Source organism: Solanum tuberosum, unplaced genomic scaffold (assembly GCF_000226075.1).
Source record: "Solanum tuberosum cultivar DM 1-3 516 R44 unplaced genomic scaffold, SolTub_3.0 scf00008, whole genome shotgun sequence".
Lineage (NCBI taxonomy): Eukaryota > Viridiplantae > Streptophyta > Magnoliopsida > Solanales > Solanaceae > Solanum > Solanum tuberosum.
This window is the reverse complement of record NW_006238934.1, coordinates 123,730-143,768: the sequence shown is the minus strand read 5'-3', so window position 1 is coordinate 143,768 and position 20,039 is coordinate 123,730. Positions and strand designations below refer to the sequence as shown.

Sequence of the window (20,039 nt, the reverse complement as noted above, 5' to 3'; positions counted from 1 at the left end):
GACGGAACACGGGTGGGCTAGGAATTAGGACACAGGAGGATAGTGGTGCTATAATGAAAAATCATCGGCTGAGAAAGCAAACCGGTCACTGAAAAATGATTAGGGAGCTCATCCCCAATTCTTTTTTTGTGGGTTGATTGTCTTTTTTTTTCTCTTATATAAAAGTGTAAAGTTTCTCTATGTTGCAAAATCATCGTCATTAGTAAAGAATATATCTGTAAAATGTATCCGATCTGAAATTTTAAATAACGTTTGAAATTGAGAGTAGATGTATATTTTCAAAGATATTTTTTCTACCGTTGATACAAGTGTATTGTCATGGTGACCTTCTGATCGGAAAACGTCAACTTTTCTTCCCTACTTTCTTATGGAGTCACGTACATTTATGGGACACAATAACTACATCTATCATTGTATTTCAGTGTATCACAATGAAATCTCATAAAATACAAGTGTCATACAACGAAATATAGTGACGCACAAGTGTATGTTGTATGTATCTTCACTGTATTTTTGTTTTATGAGAGAGAATATATATATATTGATCGAATGCATATAATTTATTGTGATTGTATGCCTTGATATAGCGAAACTAAGTGAGCGTATACAACCTATACAAGTTGGTAACAATTGAACAATAGCTATGAATGAATACAAGAGATATTAGAGCGAATAATTACAATTGATACAAATTGTTAACAATTGAAATGATAGAGTGAATGAATATAACTGAAACTAAATCAAATAAATACAAGTGATACAAACTGATATAATTAATACAGTACTACAAATGGATACAAGTGATACAAGCTGATAATAATTAATACAATAGAACGAAATAATACAAGTGATACAACATTAGAGAGGAAAGATACAACTGATACACGCAGGTAGCAATTGTAACTATCTTGGATCTACTAAGCGAACAAATACAACTGCTAAACCAAAAATAGCTACAAATGATAAATAAGCAAATTATAGCTACTAATAATAATTATGCTCCAAACTATAATTGTTTAGGAAATTGTCCCGAAAACATTTCCTATCAGTAACTTCTCAATTCCTAAGCTTTGAACTCGAAAACTCTAATTAAAAATTCAGGACCCTTTAACAGGTGTTGTGATAATAAATTTTTTAAATTGGATAAGTCTAAACTTAATAAAATATAATTTAGTAGAATACTTATGAATTTATTAGTATTAGTATATTTTGGATGTAAAAGTTCATTTTTATGTTCAATATTTAGTAATCATAACTTAATTTGAGCTCTCATTTAAACCATAAATTTGCATGATTTAATTGCAGTTAAATTCAAGTTATACTACTACTAATATTTATTACTTATATTTTTTACCTAATCAGTTTGCATAATTTTAAACTTTTGCTAAGACTACACAAAACACAAAAAAAAAAAAAAGTATATTAAAATAGTCTATTTGAATTAGGCTCCATCAACTCGATGCGTAGACCTAATGAGAGATTATTATCAATTTTGAACACTAAAAAAGTATATAAAATATTAAAACATTTTCAGTTGACTATTATATATTCTTATATATATGTATAAAAACTCTCCAAAATACAATTTACCTTTTTATTTGAAGAGTTATATTTTGCAACCAAAAATATCAAAAGCTAAATTACAATATAATTTTAAAAAAGAAAAATTACTCGGAAAATTAAAGAAGAAAGAGTGTTATCCTGAAAAGAAAATAATGTTTTAGATCTTAAAACACAGCTAACATATAAGGAGGCTCAATTGGTTTAGAGGGTGACTATGCACACAGATTATCTGGGATTGATCACCCCTCAATATCTTTTGAGTCGGGCCGAGCCGATCACATAGGACTTGTGGAGAAGTTGATATTTGTTAGATAAATTGTTAAGCATAGTGAGCAGTAATGTCCAAGTCATGTACCCAAAAATTAATTTCAACTCATTAATCCTGCAAATTCTTATACACACAGGGCACAAAACAATGATTTTTTTATTTTTTGAGTCAACTAATAATAGTTAGGTCTTGGGAATGCTCCTAGGTGGGATGATTTAGTTGACGAAGAAGAGCAAGTTTCACCTTCTCTTTTGAATAGCAAATGAAGTCCACAAGCTTTAGAATTTGTGCCTAAAAGTGTGATTACAAAGAAGAATGAATCAGAGGCCCTTAGCATCCGGATTTAGCCCCACTAATGCTTATGATATGGGCGGTGATTATTTTATGAGGATGAGGAAGATAATATGTTGGATGTAGGCTTTGATAAAGGGGCTAGGAATTGGGATATCTCACTAGGCATCAAAGAAGTGGAAGCAGCATAAGCAAAAATAAGACACATGGTAGGCCATACAGTTGGGATGGTAAAGTAATTGGAGAGTTTGTCCCAAGGCAACTACGGTGTGAATTGTTAAACCGCATTTTAACTCGAGGTCAAAACGTGTACAACATATTGGTGATTTCCAAATTATTAACTAACTTAAGAAGTCGCCACCTAATTAGTTATGGTGAATTAGGACACCGAAACATTTAACAAAGTAATATTAAAGTGACTTCAATCAAATGGTCTACTAAACTTAAGATTCTAGGTAAGGGTTCTAATTATCCTAAAGGGAAGGGATAAGGCATCCTTTAAGATTCGTTAAAAAATACGATTACCGACCAAACTTAGGTTAATTAATTTTAAGAGAAAGATAAGAGTGTTAAATATTAAGTGATTGAATAACCAAGTTGGAAAACATTTTTTATTTTTTAAAGCGCTTTTGCAATTTATTAGAATGAAAAAGATTTAAGAAAGATTAATTTCTTTAGATCAATTTAGACAAATCCATGGCTAAAAAAAAGTAATTAAAAAAAAGACATTAGCTCAATGATTGACAAAATGCTTCTTTTAGAAAAAGTTTTTTTAGAAAAATAGGAGTATAGAACATTTTTTATTTTGAAATGCACTACCAAGTTTTAACAAAACTTAATAAACTAGTGAGTTTAAATGGTGCAAAAAAAAGAAGTGTTTTTTAAAAACGAGTTTGCCAAATGAAGTTTATAAAAGTTAAAGTAACTATAAAGGTTTGTTTCTAACTAGATATACCCAAACCCAAACAACTATATCAAGTTAGTTAATAAGAAATTAGCACATATCCAAAACACACAAGCAAGTTAAAACAAATAAATGCTAAATAGTAATAAGTAAAAGCGACCCTCCAAATGAATTTTGCTTGCTATTTGGATAGTCTAGGATATCGACTTCATGTGCGGGTATGATGATGTTGAGTCCATGAGACTCTAAATTTGCGAGAGTCCTTAATCGGGACTCCATTTTTGCTGCTATAGGGCAGTGAACGGGGCTGTTTCGATCAAATGTCTATATTCGAACAATAACGAACTCAAGCAAAGCTTGAAACTGGAGTTTCGATCGAGATTTAAAGAAGGATGCAAAGACAATATTTTAGAAAAGAAAATAGTAGTCAAACAATGCTATGGTGCAATGGAAAAACTTCTTAAAAATGAATGCCAAGGCTTCTATGGAGGCTAAAAAAAATCTCCCCTTGCTAAAGATATAAGGATGTATTTATAGATGAAGACTAGGTTTTGGATTGGGTTTGAAATTTTAATATTTTATGGCTCCAAAACGCAGGTCAAAGAGAGATTTGAAATCAAAGTTTTGAACTCTGAAGAGTCAATTTTCTCTGTACAAAATCTGATTCTCTTTAAAGCAAAGTTTGGCTCCTTGTGTCCAACGGCTATCTTTGACCAAGAAGGGGATAGATTGCTGGTCCCCATGTGAGTTGACAGCAAGAGACGAAGAGAGAGACGAGTTTTTTCACAAAAATGGCGTGTACTATTCTGATTTTCCATGGTATGCACTTGAATATTTTCAAAGATAGAAAAGGGAGAAAAACGTATTAGGGGGCTGATGAGTTTAGGATTAGGCTTACTTGAATTTGGTTGAAACATTTGGGCCAAAGATGGGCCAAGGTGTGCTAGAATAAATGGGTTAGTTTGGTCTGAATATATTGGCTTCTTCCTTTCTTCATTAAATTATTTTGGGCTTCTTACTTAATAACTAATATAATAAGATGACAATTAATAATATATAAAATTAAAGTATCACTATTACAACTCTACGCTAATATAGGATAGATACAAAAATATGAATTGATAATTAATTTAATAAATACAAAACTTGAAACAAAATGACGACAATCAATTATTTAAGAAAAGAAGTGTAAAAGGTGATAATATAATTTTAATAATAAAATATACAATTTTGAGTAGTAACTATAGAATGTAACAACAAAGATAATAATTATAAAGATAAATAGTTGTAGTAGTAAAAATAGTTGTGAAAAAGGATAATTTTATACGTTATTAATTTAGAAGCTCGAAAATAATGAATTAGAAGAAAAGAGGGTCAAAATTGGGTGTCAACATGAATGACAAAGTAAAATCATATGACTTTTTGTAGGTTATTTAATAAGTTGAGTGACTTTATTGCTGTAAAAATTATCACTTGTTTTCAAATTTGAAACACGTAATTACTTCTTCTTTTGAAAGAGTTATACAAATTAAAGACATTGGATTCCATGTTTATGTTGGAGAGATATTTATGCCATTGGATTCAATTATTATTATCTTGCTTTTTGTGGCTCATATGCAACAATGGCCTACCAAATGTGATTCTTTATTCAAATTATTGTGTGTATGAATTATATTATCTTTATTCAAATTCATTGTGTATGAATTATTCTCTTTTCATTTAGCAAAATAAGACATTTTTGTGAAGAAGATTTTGTGAAGGAGCAAACGCAACGATGGCCGATTCTGTAATTGGTGCTACCGTTCAAGTTTTGCTTGAAAAATTGCTTTCTCTCACTATTGAGGAATTCAGTAGCTCAAGGGACTGCAACAAAGAGCTTGAAATGCTGACACAAAATGTATCCTTGATCCAAGCTTTCATTCATGATGCCGAAAGACGACAAGTTGACGATCAGGCTGTGAAACTATGGCTCAACAGGCTTGAGAGAGCTGCTGAAAATGCTGAATATGTGTTTGACAAATTCAGGTATGAATCTCTCAAAAGACAAGTGAAGATCAGAAACAATCCAATGAGAAAGGTCAGTGATTTCTTTTCTCATTCAGCTTTTAAGAACAAAATGTCTCGAAAAATCAACAACATTAATGAGGAGTTGAGGGCTATCAATAAGGTAGCCAAAAACCTTGGTCTCCAATCACTCATGGTTCCTCCTCGGAAAATACTGCCAATTCGAGAAACAGATTCCATAGTAGTTCCTTCTGATGTTGTTGGCAGAGACAACGATGTTGCTGAAATAAAGAGGAAGATGTTGAACATTAGAGATGATGTTGTTCTGTGCACCATTCCCATAGTGGGTATGGGGGGTTTAGGGAAAACAACTTTGGCCAAGAGAATTTTCAATGATGAACAGATCGAGAAGCACTTTGAAAAGAGAGTATGGTTATGTCTACCTGAAATGTCAGAAATTAAGAGCTTTCTTGAACTGATCCTCGAAGCATTGACTGAGAGGAAACTTGAGGTCCAGAGTAGAGATATTATAGTCAAGAAGGTCCGAGATGAACTGGCAGGAAGAAAGTATTTGATTGTCCTGGATGATTTGTGGCGTGTTGACCCAACATTGTGGGATGAGTTTGTGGACACCTTGAGAGGAATAAATACATCCCGAGGAAACTTCATTCTTGTGACTACTCGTATGGAATTGGTGGCATCCACTGTAGCAGCAGTACTAGGTCCTCATATGTTGGAAAAATTAGCAGAAGATCATTGTTGGTCCATTTTCAAACAAAGAGCGTTTGTTGATGGGAAAATTCCAGAGGAAATAGTGAGCATGGAGAAAAGGATTGTTGAAATGTGCCAAGGTCTACCATTGGCGGCAAGTGTGATGGGAGGCCTCTTACGCAGTAAGGAAAAAGATGAATGGCAGGCAATTCTTGATGGAAACCCCCTTGTTGCAGGTGAAAATGATAACGGAGAAAAGAGCATAAAGAAAATCCTAAAGCTCAGCTATGATTATCTACCATCTCCACAACTGAAAAAATGCTTTGCTTACTTTGCAATGTTTCCAAAAGATTTTGAGTTTGAAAAGGAACAACTTATCCAACTCTGGATGGCAGAAGGCTTTCTCCATCCATGTCAAGAGACCACTGTGATGGAAGACGTTGGGCACAGGTTTTTTCAAATCTTGTTGAAAAATTCCTTGCTACAAGATGTTGAGTTACATGAGCACAACAATATAAGACATTGTAAGATGCACGATCTTGTGCATGATTTGGCTGGAGATATCTTAAAATCTAAACTATTTGATCCGACGGGCGACGATGGAGAAAAACTTTCTCTAGTTCGATACTTTGGATGTGAGTCACCAATGGATCAAATAGATAAGATATATGAGCCAGAACGTTTGTGCACACTGTTTTGGAGAAACAATTATATATGGGAAGATATACTGTTGAGCTTTAAGTTCATGAGAGTTTTAGATTTGTCCAGTTCAGGAATCAGGGAGTTGTCGGCCAAAATTGGGAAGCTGATATACTTGAGATATCTTGATCTCTCCGACACTAAGATCACAGCCTTGCCCAACTCCATTTGCGAGCTCTATAATTTGCAAACATTTAGAGTCATCAACTGCTTTTCACTCAAGGAACTTCCATATGAGATGAGAAATATGATAAGTTTGAGACACATATATTACACTTCTGTTGACAGAACTCAGTACTGGGGAGGATGGTGTATTCGCAATGAACATTTTCAGATGCCACTTAATATGGGGCAATTGACTAGTCTTCAAACCCTCCAGTTTTTCAAGGTTGGTTTAGAGAAAGGTCGTCAAATAGAAGAATTAGGTCATTTGAAAAACCTAAGAGGTGAATTGACGATCAATGGTCTCCAATTGATCTGTGATAAAGAAGAGGCTCGAACAACATATTTACAGGAGAAACCAAATATCTGCAAGCTGGCATATTTATGGACCCATGATGAATCAGAAGGGTGTGAGATCAATGATGAGTATGTGTTGGATGGTCTTCAACCGCATCCTAACTTGAAAACCTTAGCAGTAGTGGGCTATTTAGGGACTAAATTTCCTTCATGGTTCAGTGAAGAGTCGCTACCAAATTTGGTCAAGTTGAAATTAAGTGGTAGCAAAAGGTGCAAAGAAATTCCATCCCTTGGCCAACTGAAAGTCCTTCAGCATCTTGAGCTGGTAGGATTCCATGAGTTGGAATGCATTGGACCTGCTTTATATGGTGTTGAGATTAGCAATATTGGATCAAGCAGCATTATCCAAGTGTTCCCGTCATTGAAAGAACTAGTATTGGAGGATATGCGTAGCCTTATTGAGTGGAAGGGAGATGAAGTTGGAGTAAAAATGTCTCCCGGGCTTGAGAAGTTGAGGATTACAGACTGTCCACTGTTAAAAAGTACTCCAACTCAATTTGAAATCCTCCGTCAATTAGAAATTAGAGGAGTTGACAGTGAAATGCCATTGTTGAACTTGTGCAGCAACTTGACATCTCTTGTGGATCTTTATGTTAGTAATGTGAAAGAGCTCACTTGTCTTCCAGATGAGATGCTACGCAACAACGTTTCTCTTCAATACCTATCGGTCATCGACTGTGGAGAGTTTCGTGAATTGCCACAAAGCTTGTACAATCTCCATTCTCTTAAGAGATTAATGATTGACAGCTGCACCAATTTCAGTTCTCTTCCTGTTCCCAATGGAGACAACTATTTGACTTCCCTCCAATTATTGCTGTTATGTAATTGTGATGGATTGATCAGTTTACCAATTGGAATGCTAGATCAATGCCAGTCTCTAGTGTTTTTGAATGAGTAGACGAAGAACAATTGAGCTAAATTTTTTGTATATCTTATTTCTGCATAGCAAATGTATATATAGGAAATACAAGGAATAAAAATGCTAACAGACTAACAGGTGTCCTATCTCAATTGGCTAACTTATAACAAACTATTTTTTACGATTAATAAAAACATAAATGGAAATAATATTTACACAAGAACAGAAAATTGTGGAAGGTTCTGGATTGGTGCCAGATGTGAGGCCACGTGTTTCTTCAGTCTTCATTTTTACTTTGCTCTTTTCAATTTTGCAATAACTATGTCTGAAACACCCTTCTCTTTCATAATGAAACCTTTGCTATCTTTCTTCCCTAATGGATTTCCATCATCTGTAATTCCAACAGTTTTTGAGTGTCAGCTGCTGTAACAACTTGGTTTCATTCCCTTTACATGTGTGGGAAATGCCTTCACTTTCATATCTGGAAACATCACGATGTCCCAAATTGATTAGTGTACCCGAAGTGGGCCTTCACGGTCTCACTGAGTTATGGGGATTGGAAATTGGTCCTTTCTCAGAGATGGTGGATTTTGATGCATTCCAATTGATTTTTAATGGCATTCAGCAGTTGTTGTCCCTTCGTGAACTGGCGGTGTACGGACGTGGGCACTGGGATTCTCTGCCCTATCAGCTTACGCAACTCTTTGCCCTAACAAAGATCTATATACATGATTTTGGAATTGAAGCTCTTCCTCCCAGACTTGACAACCTTACTTCTCTTGAAAGATTATCGCTAGGGCGGTGTAACGGCTACAACATCTGAACTTCTCAGATGCCATGCCCAAATTATCGGAACTGTTTATATATGATTGTCCATTGTTAGAAACTCTGACGGATGGGCTCAACAACCTTGTTTCTTTGGAAGACTTATGTTTACATAACTGCGAAAAACTAGAGCATCTGCCATCTCGAGATGCCATGCAATGCCTCACTAAATTATGGAACCTGGTAATTGAAGGCTGCCCAAAGTTAGAAGAAAGTTGCATCAACTCCCAGTGGTCCAAGATTTCCCATATTCCAAGAATTAAAGTAGGTGGGAGGATAATTAAGGAAAAACGTAAGTCTCGGTTTCCCTTTCGCTTTCTGAGTCACATTTTTAATTAGAATATTATTTTCCACGAGTTCCTTTAAAGAAGTTCTGTAAGTAATTTAATATTTTTTCCTGAAATTATTTTGACATAAAAAAGCATCTGTGCTATGCTTTCAGCATTCTGCTTGTCCACTTGAACTGAATTGTTCTTCTTCTTATTCTTCAAGTATTTAATCATGAAATTTATGTTTGACTTTTCCTTATAGGTTACTAGTTCAAAGGTTATGCTAGAACGTCGATGTGGTAAATCAAGCCAAATCCCTTGAGTTGCAGGCAATTACGTTTGGTAAATTTTCATTTAGAATTTACAGGCACTTTGTAATCTACTAGTTTCTATCTTTCTATTTGTTGGAAACCAATTTTCAGAGGTCTATGCTGATGAATACAACATTACCTTCCTAAAAGAAAAGTTTAATCATGAAAATTTATGATTCTGCTCATAGGTTACTAGGTACAAGGTCATCGTAGAAGGTCGTTGTGGTATATCAAGTCAAAATCTATGGGCTGAATCATGTTAGGCATTTTTATTTAGTTGTTAAGAGGAATGCAATAACAAGTTTGTAAAGTTCTTTTTTACATTCCTTTTCTCTCATGAAACAATTTTAATATTATTTTGACCATCCCCTCTCCCAACTGGTACGAAATAAGAAGAATTTCAGTATTTGTCATATCTAGTCAGGTGCTATGATGGAGATAATGGAAGAAATGGATGGTCGGTGCCACTGAAATCTGCTTAATGCTTATGAGGTATTCATGACTTGCACCTCAAATAATTCTCACAGAAAGCCACTTGCATAAGCTTTGATGCAGGACATATTTCCTTTTGGGCCGAAATGTGACTTCTACTGATAGTAGAAGCTTCTTCAGTTTCCGTTGACTGTCTTCAATATTATTTCCTTTTTCCTGTTTACTATTCAGGGGACAGATTGGAGCATTTTGCTTCAGTGGTGACTCTAGTTGCACGAAGCTTGAAAGTTCGAGGTAAGTTAGCTACTGTCCATAAAAAGATTGCAAATGATGGCTTTTTAGATCAATGTTTTTTCTCTGAAATGGTTTTTCTTTTCCCCGAAATGCTACTTTCAAATTATCTCGTTTACTTTTTCTTAGTAAATTGATAACTCTCAAGGAACAATACCAAGTCTCATATATGGTAGAAATGTAAATAAGTTTCTTAATAGATTCATAAGAGAATAATCTTTATGTCTTCTGCAATTCTGGTTTTATTTTCATGCTTTAGACGGTACAACTTTTATGAATATATGGCACACTTGTCGTTACTTTCACCTCACAAGACAATTTCTCCGTTCATTAAAACTTCCGCTAATGAAGGACTTTAACAAAGATAGTTGTCATGAATATTTTTGCAAAGAGTGACCCATTGGCTCTTAAAATGTCCTTAGCAGTATATATATTCATCTTAAACAGGTTTTCCTTTCTCCCTTTTTAGTGGTTACTTGCAATGATCCGCTTCTCCATTCTCCAAGGAGGAAACGTGTGCCAAAACTGACTTTTTACCATTTCAAGTGTTTCAGATTCATGTTTGAAACACCAGCATGGGCCTCGTCGAAATGCTACTTGTGTTAGATGTGTTTGAGTGTCATGATTGGCAAGGGAAATTGCATGTGGCGGAAATTGGAGTGGAAATACTATTTACTTGTATGACTAAGATTTGTACAAATAGAGTTCATTTTTCCAGCAAACATTTTGAACTTTAATACTTAGCTCCTGCATCATTGCCTAGTTGATAGCTTCTGTAATGTACATCTGCTTATTCTAAGTGGGAAGCTCCTAACCTCAAAGTTGGATTATCATTTGCCCTTATTTTACCCTAAAATAAATTAAATATTAAGTAATAGTTATATATAAATTCATGCATCAAATAAGATCTTAAAGCAATCATATATTCATGTACTAATTAAATGCGGGTTAATGAAGAGTCTATCAAAGACACTCACACAACATTATTTATATTCCCTTCTTTCATTCAAGTTTGTGATCATCTTGCATTCTATATTAGGTTAGTCTTCATCAGTTGTAAAATTTCATTACCAATTTATAATTATAAGAATTCTTATTGATTTTTTTATTAGTATTCTTTAAAATTTCATGCATATATTAATCTTCTTTTTGTAAAATTTCATGCATATTAGTTCTATATTTTTGTATTCTTTCTTTAGGATAGAAATATAATAAAGCTAATCCTAATTTATATTTACAATTAATTATTTTGAGGGTAAGCATGTTAAATTCCATAGAATATTTTCACAATTAGACCCGTAAAAGAGTAAGTCTTTGATAAACATTAATAGTTATGCCATCTTCGTTATTTGATAATCATTTATCTTTTTAAAACAACATATTTGTATTTTTTTCCTTTTTAAATGTAATCTCAAATGTTTAGAAAATTCATGCACTTAACTATTACATACAAGAATTAGTGCAAAAGTAAAAATAAAATAAAAATTAATGTAAAGTAAAAATATGACTAAATGTTACATTAAATTTTATTGTATTAGAATTCATACATAATTTTTTATATATAGATCCTTTAATATATAGTTCAAGAAATATAGTGTATCTGTATTTTTTATATATTCTTGCTTTCTTTTCTGTTTTTTATTTTATTTTATGATTTTAGTTTTTTTTATACATAGGAAACATTTTATCTATAGCAAGTCAACTTCTAACAACATGTAATTCAATCAATATCGACTTCTAACAAAATGTAATTCAGTCAATATGACAATACTTTTGTCTATATATTTTAATGTGATGTCTTTTATTATGGATGCCATGTTTTTATTTACTTTTCTTTCTTTTCCGTTTGAACTTGTAATTTTTTCTATAAATTTGATGTTACACAACCTAGACATTTTGTAATATTTTTCTTTATACGTATCCTTTTTATAGCCAATTTCTTTTTTGATTATTAAAACTTACGTTTAGTAATTAAAATATATTAATTCCTCTGATATAATAAAAAGGTTTATTTTTCATGAAGCATTGAAAATACCAAACCTCCAACATCTGACACAAGATTTCCATGCTATATTTTGTGAAGAGTTATATTCTTATTTCAAACTTACATACAAAAGGACTTAGCTTTGAACTTAATGATGAATTTATGTACGCTCCACTATGATTATATAAATTAATTTTTCTAGTGTCAATTAGGGGACAAACAGGCAACACACGTTCCCGGAACTAGTATACACTAAAAGTGGGAAGAATGTTAGGCAAAAGTTAGATTACAATTCTATCACTACATTAAATTTAAATGTTATAAACTATTTAATAAATTAAATATTGAATAGTAAATCATCATATTAGTACATGAATCAACCACCATAAAGTTTCTTGAATATGTATTTTTTTTATTAATTTCATGTTGAGTTAAATTCATGAATTTTTCTATTTTTTCATCTTCCAATTAGAAATATGAATGGTTATGTTTGCCCTTAACAAAAAGAAGAAAAATCATATAGATCTATAGTATATTCTTTTTTGTATGTAAATATTTGCATTAATGTGAAGTACATTACATAGATTTTATTACCTCTAACTCTTCATTATGTAAATATATGCAACTCCCACTAATTATATTCATTGTGTTTTTTACTCCCACCTCTTATCCATGTTCAAATGGATTAATGTCATATTCATAACAACTCTAAGTGTTCTTCAATCTTATCCTATAAATAGTGACATTTGACACAATATTGTACACACACTTAAAATAGTTGGAAAAAAAGAAGAAGAGAAAATCTCTATGCACTTCACTTGTCTCTTTTTATTTGTTTTTTTTAATGTTTATGCTTCTTGTTTGCTATTATTGTATAAGTTTTTATTGTTATTAGTAATATTGAGAATTTACTGTGGTTTGTTGCTTTGTATACATTAACCTAGCATGTGGTATTTTAGTATACTTATTTAAATATTGTATTTGTACAATAATTAGTTATTTTTAATTTATGCACTTTTAGTCAATTTTATAATCAAGGATGCATTCTTTTTATTAGGAAGATATATGTACTTTTTATTGTAAAAACGGTGGATTGTTTATAGTAAATACCAATAAATTTGAAGCGGAGAAAATATGTCATTTGCAATACAAAATTTATATGAAATTTTTTGGGACAAACGTGCAACACTCGTTTCCCAAACAATAGTATTACTATAAGTGGAAACAAAAAAAGTTAAAAGTTGAAATACCAAAATAACCCTATAAAGTTGAGTTACTACAATAATATCATTAATAAAATATATAGTTAAATAAATAATAAAATTTCTGTACTTTTTATAGAGTTGTTTATTGGGTTTATGATACTTTTTTAATATTAAATGAATAGGCATCAATCATCAATTTTATTTAGTCATGATGATCAAATTATGGACAATTGAAAAAGTTGCGAAAATTGTTCTATGTAGACCAAATTTCCGTAAATGTATCTTAATGGTCATTCTATTCTATACTAAAAGTGTGAAGAATGTTAGACAAAAGTTAGATTACCATTTTGTCCCTTTATCAAATACAAATACAAATATTATTAATCATCTAATAAATTGTTAATTAAATATTAAATAGTGAATTTTAATTACTACAAGGGAGAGTTACACATTAAGCAATATCAAATTTATCAAATTCTTTTGGTTACAATTTATTCATGTTGTATCGTGAATTAATATTAAATTGTCATAAGTAATTATTATCAAGAAGACAAAAAGACTCCTAATTATATTGTTCAGTGAATTACAAGTGAAGAACAAAGGTTATATAATTAAGTAGGAAATTGATAGCCTCTTTTAATTTTTTCCTTGTATCACCCTCACCTAAGGTTTTCCTATTTAAAGTCACCTAGAAAGAGAAATGAATTTACAAATCTCATATGTGATCTTCTTACTAAAGTATGTTAATGTCAATTCTCTTATAAATTAAGATCCATTTTCTCATCTTTGGTATATCATTTCTTTCTTCTTGTTTGATTTCCTTTCTGGTCATAGTCATAGACCACAGAAGAAAAGTTGTCATCAATCTTTGTAGAACTGTTAAGGGTGATATCATTATTGGTGTATTTGGATCAAAGACGTTATGATCGATTGATTGATCAATTGTAAAGAATGTTTGGAAGGAAATGGTACTTTTTTTTTTATCATGTTGTATGAATTACAACAAAATAATGAATTGGTTGTACTATTTTATGTAAAGTGCTTATAGTGATGACCATTTGTAAGTGATTTTTGAATTAGTTTTAAATGTTCTTTTATAATGTATTCTTTTCTTATTATCCATTTTGGTTAAATATGTTCTCTGCTTATATAAAGAAATTTGTGTCTAGATTACAATTAAATAGATATTACTTATTTAGACTTTGTATAATTATTGGCGTGGAACATGTACAATATTATACTCCTTATTTTCAAATGAAATTAAAAATTATCTCAATGAAAGATTAGATATTTTATTATATGTCAGATCATTTGTGTTTTACATGAATATATAAAATATTTGGCAGATATGTTGAATGACTATACATGCATTTATAATTAGTTCATCATCTCATGAATTAGTATATTGCCTCTTTAATTAATAATAAAGAGATCTAAATGTATAAAGTTCATTATCAATGATCCATATAAAATTAGATAACTATTTTAATTTTCAAACAAACACTCTTACTCTAACAATTATATGTGTAACACTAATTGATAAGAATTCTTCCTATATCCACCATCATTTATACTTTTTAGTGAAACATAAATCTTATAAATACTTAACATTTACAAGTCAAACATTATAATAAGATGTCTAAAGACTTATGTGGAGCACGATTGTCATATACTATAAGTTTATAGTAATAGGTACACTTGGCTATACGCACGACGCACGTACTCAAAAACTAGTTATTATTAAAAGTGGGAAGCTCTAAAGTACAAAGTTAAATTACCATTTTATCCTTTAAGCTTATATTTAGAGCTAGAAATTAAGGCTTGTTTTTGTTTTGTTAATGTGCAGTGAACAGAAACGTCTATGGTAAATAATAAGAGTAATATAGTTAAGTATCTTTCATTATTTACCTGATATTAATATATTCTTATTAAACTTCATCTATTGAGCAATTATCAATTAATCTAAAGTTGAAAAGACTGTTGTTACAATATACATAACATTTATTTCTGATGATGAACATCAATTAGGAGGAAAAAGAAGAGTCACCATTTTGTAAAAATGAATTTGGTTGCAGCTCTGTTTCATCATTCTTGCAACATTCACTCATATGCTTTCTGATTGCACTATCTAAAAGTCATAATTTTTCGTAAGCAGTCTCACCTTTTAAAATGAGAAAATAAATAAAATAAGGGCAAATTACAGAAATCACATACTTTTAAGGACAAATTACAATTTATACCCTTAAAAGTTTATAATTACAGAAATCCCTCAAACGGATACAATAATATAAGCGTTGATACATTAATCTGATGCGCGAGATACATTAATCATTAAGTAAGATACATTACATTTTATACATGATACACTAATCTGATGCGCGAAAATGAGGGATTTTGGAGATTTGTAAAACTTATAGGGGATAATGGTAAAAAGTAAACTAAAAGGTGGGATTTCTGTAATTTTTCCAGTTACGTTACTGACGCTTAGTTAGGCGAGAAAGAGTTTCAAGTCAGGTTTTGAAAGATGATTTGTGGGATGGTTCTAGTTCATAAGTGAAGGCGCGAAGCGCTAGGCTATACAAAGCTCTGTCTAAGGCAAGCAGGTGAATCCCTTACTTCAAATAGCTTTGGGTGAGGTATGCTAAGCAAGATAGCTCATTTCTTGGATAAGGGCTTTATATAGCCTTAGAATGCCGTCTTCTGGTAATACAAACCATATATTTTTTATTTTTTTTTAAAAAACACATTATAATTTTTTTGGATGAGATTTTTTTAATGAAATGTATTCAAATTTATCTCCTTGATAATATTATACTAAATATTTGTTTATACAAAGAAAATACCAAATAATTACGGTTGACGCTCAATTTTGACCCTCCTTTCCTCTAATTCATTGTTTTCGAGCTTCCAAATTAATAATGTATAAAATTATCTTTTTCACAACTATTCTAACTGCTACGACTATTTATTATTAATATTATTATCGTCGTGGTTATATTTCTATAGTTACTACTAAAATTATATGTTCTATTATCGAAATTACTATTATCACTTCTTACACCTCTTTTCTTAATTAATCGATTGTTTTCACCTTATTTCAAGTTTTGCATTTATTAAATCAATTATAAGTTCATATTTTGTATTTAATCATTAATAAAATTTATTTTATTGATTTTTATGTGTACTTAGTACTTTGTATTTTGACACCCCTTAATGTTAATCCTGACTCCGCCACTATATAGTGTAATTCTTTTATCTTTAGAAGATCACAGCGATTAGCGTTACTTACTAATTAGCTCTGTGTATGTGACTATAATATATACTTGGTTCTCGTGCGAGATCTGAAGCTATATTTTCTTTCACATTTCAGCCGTCATTTATTTGAGAAATCGTTTCGTTTTTTTATGATTAAATCTTCACTTGAAATCAGCTTGTCACTGTTCATGTGGTGCCTTTGTATGAGGAGAAATGTGCAGCTCATGTTTTCTAATGTAGAAACTTGTTTAAAGTAGGTTATTATTGTTTTTACTTAGTATGAAGTTTTGTGCAGGTGTTTTGTGCTTTTTTAAATAATTGTAGGCGTATTGTTTGAAGCTTTTCTCTTGATTTAAATACTAGTTTTTAAGTCTATGTCTTTCCAGCTAGTTGAATCATTTAGAGAATGTTTCTATTCTCGATTTAAAGTGATAATATGTATAATACCTTTGTAACTTAAATATGAGGGGACTTGAGTGTTATTTTTTTTGCACTTTAAATACATTGTAGTAGTTTGCTTTGAGCTCCGTTCGGCATTTGCATGCCTTCGTGTTTTGGACAGTATATTCGTCCTACGACTTAACTTGATTTTATGTTTCTTTTATACGATATAGTTTAAGGTCGATTCGTCTTACAAACTTTTTTTTTACCCTCTTTTTATTTGCATGAACACTTCCGGAGCTATTTGGTGTCTCTAAAAGAGACTCACCGTGCAAGAGGTCTTATTTTGAAAATGTGCATCCTCTCTTTCACCTTGCGCCTCTCGCTTTCTTGAGCAGCAAATGGAAAATTACTCCTTTTCTTTTATTCTTTATTAATATTATGCTTGTTTTTTTGGTCATTTTTGTGAATGTTTATTATGTGACATTTTTTGCACTTCGGTCGCTATTTTTGGATGTTGATATATTTTGTCAACAGTAGAGTAGTTATTTTTAAATGAAAAAATAAATAAAATAATATAAACCATTTTTTTTTTTAACAAAAAAAACACATTATAATTTTTTTCGATGAGTTTTTTTTTTTTGTTTTTATGAAATATATTCAAATTAATCTCCTTGATAATATTATACTAAATGTTTGTTTATACAAACAAAATACCATATAATTACTAAACAAAGAAGGTCAAAGAAAAAAAACCATAAAAAATGAGGCTATAAAGCATTACAATACTAAAAGTGGAAGAATGTTAGACAAAAGTTACATTACACTTCTATCCCTACACTAAATTTAAATGCTATAAACTATTTAATAAATTAAATATTGAATAGTAAATCATCGTATTAGTACATTTATTGCTCATTACAATTCTATCTTCATTGGTGTTTCTTGCCCCACACTTTTAAGAATTATTTATAATTGTTGCATTTTATTGCTCATTACATACATGTTTTCATAATTTAAATAAATCTATAAATAATTACATGGGACACACGTACAACACACGTGCCAAAAGCTAGTTTATTTTTAAAAGGAACGTGAAGATATGTGTGATTCATCAATGCATCACTTTTAGGATATTCCAATATCTTGTATATGATTAATGGTTTGCTCATTTGGTAAGATTACATAAGAATTGGGGAAATATAATGCTTTTCACAACTAGTGAATTTTTCATGTTTACGAGGGAGAAAAATACAATTTAAGAAATCAAAATTGCATGTCCATTTAGTCAGAGCCATTTAGGGATAAGCCATCATCGAGCTCAAAAGTATAGTGAATCTGTGTTATGTATTAATTGTAACTTCATCTTTTTTTTACGTTTCTCTCCTATTTGGGCTATTCCGATGTGTGATTCGACAAAAATGATTGCCAGCCTAAATGGTTGTTAATCTTTTTCTTTGCCTACATCATTAGTGTCACACATTTGATAGGAGTTTCTTTTTTATTTTAAAGAAAATGACTACATCTACATCGTGGGTCTTTTTTAAATATATTTATGGAATAAGACATCAAAAACTAGAATAAAATCGATGTCGTTTTTACTAAAGCATCCAATAGGAATGAAGCACTATCATTAATTAATAAAGCACTAATTGTTGTTTACCTACCAATACCATTAATTAATAAATTAATAATGCATTCAGAACTCATATAATACACATTCCTGTTTGTGCTCGTTACCAACTCTAATTATTGTTTGATCTCCTCACCCATCTCTATGTACTAGACAACACCTTGTGCCATATAGTATTTGGATCTATGTAAGAACAATTAGTTAACAATCAATCGATCTATCATTGAGCTATTGAGGAATAACAGGAGATTAAATAAGTTAATATTGAAATAAGTTCCATTGATTCATAATTTATTTTCATACTTGAAAGGAAATCCTAACTTATCCTCTGAATCTATATACCCCCGTTCATCACTTGGTGATTGTTTTTCCTTTTAATTTCCTATAATCCCTTCATCTAACACCTGAAAAATACAATGAAGGATACACATATACAAAGTCATAAAGAATAAAGTCTCCTACAGTCAAATAAACGAAAGAAGGAATTAATGAAAAAAAAAGAAGAGAAAATCTCTATGCTTAAGTTTTATTGCTTTGTATACATTAACCTAGTATGTGGTATTTTAGAATCCTCATTTGAATATTGTATTTATACAATAGTTAGTTATTTTTACTGTATGCACTTTTAGTCAATTTTATAATTAAGGATATATTCTTTTTATTAGGAAAATATGTGTATTTTCTATTGTAAAAATTATGATTTTTTTTAGGAAATATGAATAGATTTGAAGGGCATAAAATATGTTATTTGCAATCAAAATTTATATGAAGTATTTTGGTATAAACGTGCAGCGCACGTTTTCAGAACTAGTATTACTAAAAGTGGGAACAAAAAAAAGTTAAAAGTTGAAATACCATTTTACGCCAACACTAATTTAAAATATTATAAATTTAATTACATGTTTAAATATTAGTGATAATCAATTACTACATTGAGTAAATGGAGAGTTCATGTGCTCAAAGGAGGATTGTTTACTCTTCTAGATTTTAATGGAGCTTCAATGCATATATTTAATATTCTTAAAGTTGTTCTCTTTTATCTATTTTGACCCTTTGAAATTCCACTATTAGTGGTGTTTCACTTAAATATTATTTGCACTTCTTTTTCTTATCTACAATTTTTAATTATTTTTCTTCTTTATGTGTTTTAAATATTTGTCTCCATAACTTATATCTAATTATGTCACGCCCCGAACCTACACCCTGGGCGGGACCGGCACTCGGAGACCATTGTTGGCCCCAAGCGAACCCTTGGCCTGACTTTCTTAACTCAGCGGAAAACCTGACTCAACAGAATAACTCAATGCCATGCAAAGACATAAACAACTTAACTGATAAAAATATGGCCCAAAGGGCAACTCGAGTCTCAAAATAGAATATTTACATATACATACATACACATGGATGAGAGACTCAAAACTACTGACTGACTGACTGTCTGACTGTTTATAAAGCCTCTAATGTACTGAGATGGATGTGGGGACAGACCCCGCAACATCCTAATAGAACAAAACTAAGTACACAAAATAATTGAGTCCTCCGGAATGCAAGGAGGCTCACCACAGACTCTGGAGTGCTCAGCTGGATCAACGACGTGCAGGATGCTGATCCGGGGTACCTGTATCTGCATCATAA

General features: G+C 31.2%; 1 protein-coding gene and 1 long non-coding RNA gene across 2 annotated transcripts; both read left to right on the top strand.

Moving 5' to 3' along the window:
* The first annotated feature begins 4,800 nt into the window (after positions 1-4,800).
* On the top strand, positions 4,801-7,857 carry LOC107061281 (putative disease resistance protein RGA4). Its single transcript, XM_015310284.1, has one exon. It carries the CDS (start codon positions 4,801-4,803, stop codon positions 7,855-7,857), a length of 3,057 nt encoding a protein of 1,018 aa, XP_015165770.1.
* Positions 7,858-9,730: 1,873 nt separating this feature from the next.
* Positions 9,731-10,767, top strand: LOC102589380 (uncharacterized). Its single transcript, XR_366596.2, has 2 exons — positions 9,731-10,393; positions 10,501-10,767. It is a non-coding gene; the product is annotated as an uncharacterized lncRNA (long non-coding RNA).
* Positions 10,768-20,039: the final 9,272 nt, after the last annotated feature.